Here is a 4,167-nt window from a genome sequence, read left to right on the forward strand (position 1 = left end):
ATTGATAACTTTCTTATTAATTAGGGCTTTTAGATTTTGCTCAAACTTTTTTTGAATGCTTTTAAAATATTTTCTGCTTCTATTAAAAGTGAACTTTAAGTAACACACGTTTTTCACACAGAGTACTGATAGAGGGAGATCTGAATAAATCAACCGCTGGGCAATTTTCCTGGGTCTTTCTATCTTTCTCTAATTTTGTTTTGAGAGATTACCAAAAGTGCACAAGAAATAGAATGTCAGAACATTCTGTATAAGAGATTTGTAGAAGAGAACTAGGATCCTATTATCGACATGAAACTCCTTGAGTTTCCTTAGAAAGAATAACCTTTGATTCGCCTTGCCTGCTACAATTTGGCTTTTCCTATTCCAATTAAGTTTATTACCAACAGTTGTTCCCAAGTACTTGTATTCAGATACTCGCTCAATGCTTTGATCATGGATACCCAACGGGTCATGAGGCTGAGAGGAACGACTAAAATCATATACCATTTCCTTACTCTTTGTAACGTTAAGTACCAGATGGTGCCGATCGCACTAGTTTATACGAATTGATCAACTTCTCTAAAATATGGGCTGGTATCTCTATAAAGGAAACCAGTTATAACAGGTTCATTTACGTACTTGATTATTGAAAAATTATCATTGGTGATGGTAAAGTCACTAATATAGAGCGAGAAGAGAATTGGTGAAATTACACAGCCTTGAGGAGTACCAAGATTCAGATATTTCATGAAAGAGTTCGGATTTTTGCAGTTAACCCACTGTGGTCTGTCTACAGGGAAATTATGGATATTTTTAACAAGACGGGGTGAGAAAGATATATTTATTTTATTAAAGTAGCTTATACTATCAGTAAAGACGATGAATACTATTAGCATTCATGATCAATTGATCTCATCATCTCATCTGTCCCGTAGTCTGGTTGACCGTTGGGGCACCACTGTAGATTTTACAACCAGCTTCCTCCATTCCTCGCGGTTCTCAGCTTTCCTCCGTATGATGTTCCAGTCAAGGCCAGTCCATTCTTTGATGTTGTCTTCCCATCGTTTCTTCTGTCTGCCTCTTCGTCTTCCTCCCTGTACTGTTCCCTGTAGGATAGTCTTGGCCAGTCCAGATGATCGTGTGACGTGCCCGTACCACTTCAGTTTACGTCTTTTTACTGAGATCAGGAGGTCTTCAAACGGCCCGATGGCGTTTTCAATTCTGTTTTTCACTACCTCGTTGGTTATGTGATCTCTATACGAGATACCGAGGAGTTTGCGGAAACATCTCATCTCGAGTGCCTGTATCCTTCTTCCGAAGTCTGCTGTTATGGTCCACGTTTCACATGCATACAGAAATATGGACATGACCAGGGAGCGCATCAGTCTGATCTTGGAGCTGATGGCGATGTTTTTGTCTGTCCAAATGACTTTTAGTTTGGTCACTGCAGCTGTGGTCTGGGCTATCCTGGAGAGTACTTCAAGTTTGGATCCCTCATCCGATACTATAGCTCCCAGATATTTGAAGCTACGGACTGTCTCCAGTTTCTTGTTATTTACGGTAATGTCGGTGCTGATGCCATTGGTGTTATTTGTCATCAACCGGGTCTTTTCTGCACTGATCTGCATGCCATATGATGTGGAGGCCTTTTCAAGGTGCTTTACCAAGTTGACTAGCTCTTGCTCTTCTCCAGCTAGGTCGTCAATGTCGTCAGCAAAACGCAAGTTTGTAACTGTCCTGCCTCCGATGCTGACTGTTCCTTCATGGTCTTTTAGTGCGTCATCCATTATTCTCTCTAAAAAGATGTTGAAGAGAGTGGGGGAGAGTAGACATCCTTGACGGACTCCGATTGAGGTTCGAAACCATTCTCCTATATTGTTGTCAAGGTAGACTGCGCTGGTTGCCTTGTCGTAGAGGCATTCTATGGTTCTGATCAGGTTGGCGTTGATGTTATACAGCCTCATGGTTGCCCACAAAGCTGCATGCAAAACTCTGTCAAACGCCTTCTTGAAGTCCACGAAGACGGGGTAGAGGTTTTGCTGGTGTTGCAGGTACTTCTCACAGAGTATTCTAAGATTTAGAATTTGCTCAGTTGTGCTCCTTCCTGCTCTGAAACCTGCCTGTTCTTCTTTGATGATCTCCTCAGCTTGTGGCTTCAGTCTATTAAGGAGGATTCTTAGCATGAACTTACTTGGATGACTGATCAGGTAGTTTTGGCATAGTTGTAGGTTGCCCTTCTTCGGGAGGGTGATGATCAGGGACTAAGTCCAAGGTGATGGCCACTCTCCTGTCTGCCAGATCTTGTTGCAGATGATGAGTAACATATCAATCATGGCCTCTCATCCTGCCTGGACCAGCTCCGATGAAATGTTGTCCACTCCTGCCGACTTGCCTTTCTTCAGAGATTTTACTGCGGCTTCAACTTCTTCCCGCAGGATGCAGTAGCTGTCATTGTTGGTTGGTGGAGGGACATCTAGCACCTTGGGGTCTCCTATTATTGTGTGTGTGTACAATTCGGAACAATACTCTGTCCACCGCTTTTGAATATCTTGTTGTTCTGTTAGACATTTCCCTGCTTTGTCTTGGATGATAGTAGTTCTCCCTTGTTTCGAGCATGTCAGTTCTTTCACAATCTGGTAGGCTTTCTTACTGTTATTTTTCCGCAGGTTTTCTTCGATACCTTGGCATTGTTCTTCAATCCATGTCTCCTTAGCTTTTCTCATGCCTTTTTTAACTTGCTGGTTAACTTCTCTGTATAATTTTACACCTTCTGGCATATTCTTCTTTTGATTCAGTTCTCTGCGTTTGTCGCATAGCTTTAGTATGTCATCTGACCCAGGGCTTCTTTGTTGGTCGGTGTTTGCCAAGGATGTCGCTGGCTGTTTCTGTCACGGCAGTGTTAAATTTGTTGATCAGAGTGTCTATTTCGGTGTCCTGATTACCAAGGACGAGGAGTGGAGCAAACTTTCCTCCTATCGTTGCTCGAAAAATTTCTGAGATGTTGGGGTCCTTGAGTTTTTCAAGACTAAACCTGATCCTTTTGTTTCCCTGCCTTTTCATCCTTTGGAGGCGTAGTTTGAAGGTCATCATCACAAGCTCATGGTCACTTCCGACGTCGGCTCCTGGAAAGCTCCTGGTCTTTGCGATGTTCGCACTTGACTGGAAGCGTCCCTTGACCATGATGTAGTCGATCTGATTGTGGTATTGTCCTCCTGGGCTGTGCCATGTCCAACGTCTAGATGGTTTGTGTGGGCCAAATGTGTTCACCACCTTCAGGTAATTATATTTGGCGAATTCTAAGAGCCTCAAACCTCTTTCGTTGGTTTCACGGTTGCAATATTGTCCACATGTCCCCTTCCAGTTCTTGCTTGCGTCCTCTCCTATCTTTGATCAATTGATAAATACAATTGATAAATACGTGTAAAAACACAAATGCCGTGTGAAGATTATTCGATCTCTTTTTTTGTTTGCGACTTACTTTATTAATATAGCTTCGCACTAATTGCTCTAATTTTGTTTTATGAGGAGGGAGGGTCACAGAAGGGGGATCGGTGCAAATTCTGATCGCTACTACCAATTATCTTCATGATTCAGACTGAAAATCATGACTATCACCTGGATCCAGATCTCATTTCATGTATCACTTGACAGATAGCCTGCATCATTTCTGAACACTCATCATTTCCTACACAGCATACTGCCCCCATCCCAAATTTACTTTTGATGGGAGGGGGGCATTTCAATAGAGGGAAGGGGTCGGATACAAGTTCTGAACCACACCATGTAGTATGAACATGTTTAAGACGGCAAATTCTGTCTGTCACTTGGAACACGTCTTATTTTATGTATTATTTGACTTATATCCTAATTCAAAAATATTACGTATCGGTTGTTAGAAATATAATTACCATAGCAACGGGAACTAAGCAATATATATCATTAAAATATGATAAAAATGCATCATCTGTCTTCAAACTTCCTATCAAAGTAGTCATCCGCTTTGTGATAGAAATTTCTCGCGATATATTCTATTTTTCACGTCACTTTGTTACCGTTGCTAAGAAGAAGACAGCCCTTAGCAACCTAATTTGCCATTTTGGCTCATAAAAAAGTGTCTGACTTTAAAACGATATAATACCTTTCAGTAGGTGAAGCAATAGACTTTAAATTTGGATATGATATCAA

At 41.5% G+C, this 4,167-nt stretch overlaps 1 protein-coding gene across 1 annotated transcript; it reads right to left on the reverse strand.

Annotated features, from left to right (window-relative positions):
• Nucleotides 1-2,808: 2,808 nt before the first annotated feature.
• LOC115929263 lies at nt 2,809-3,689 on the reverse strand. Its single transcript, XM_030997949.1, has 2 exons — nt 3,627-3,689; nt 2,809-3,366 (listed from the first exon to the last, which is right to left on the reverse strand). The coding sequence occupies exons 1-2, from the start codon at nt 3,687-3,689 to the stop codon at nt 2,809-2,811; spliced, it is 621 nt and encodes a 206-aa protein (XP_030853809.1).
• Between the last annotated feature and the right edge of the window lie 478 nt (nt 3,690-4,167).

This window comes from Strongylocentrotus purpuratus, unplaced genomic scaffold, assembly GCF_000002235.5.
Source record: "Strongylocentrotus purpuratus isolate Spur 01 unplaced genomic scaffold, Spur_5.0 spur5_scaffold_4, whole genome shotgun sequence".
In the NCBI taxonomy this organism is placed as follows: domain Eukaryota; kingdom Metazoa; phylum Echinodermata; class Echinoidea; order Camarodonta; family Strongylocentrotidae; genus Strongylocentrotus; species Strongylocentrotus purpuratus.

Bases quoted from the DNA above. Each gene is read 5' to 3' on its own strand.
- LOC115929263 (XM_030997949.1), bottom strand. From the start codon at position 3,689: ATGGGGGCAGTATGCTGTGTAGGAAATGATGAGTGTTCAGAAATGATG. The intron at 3,367-3,626 runs GTGATACATGAA...AATTGATCAAAG, and splicing joins TGATGCAGGCTATCTGTCAA to ATAGGAGAGGACGCAAGCAA.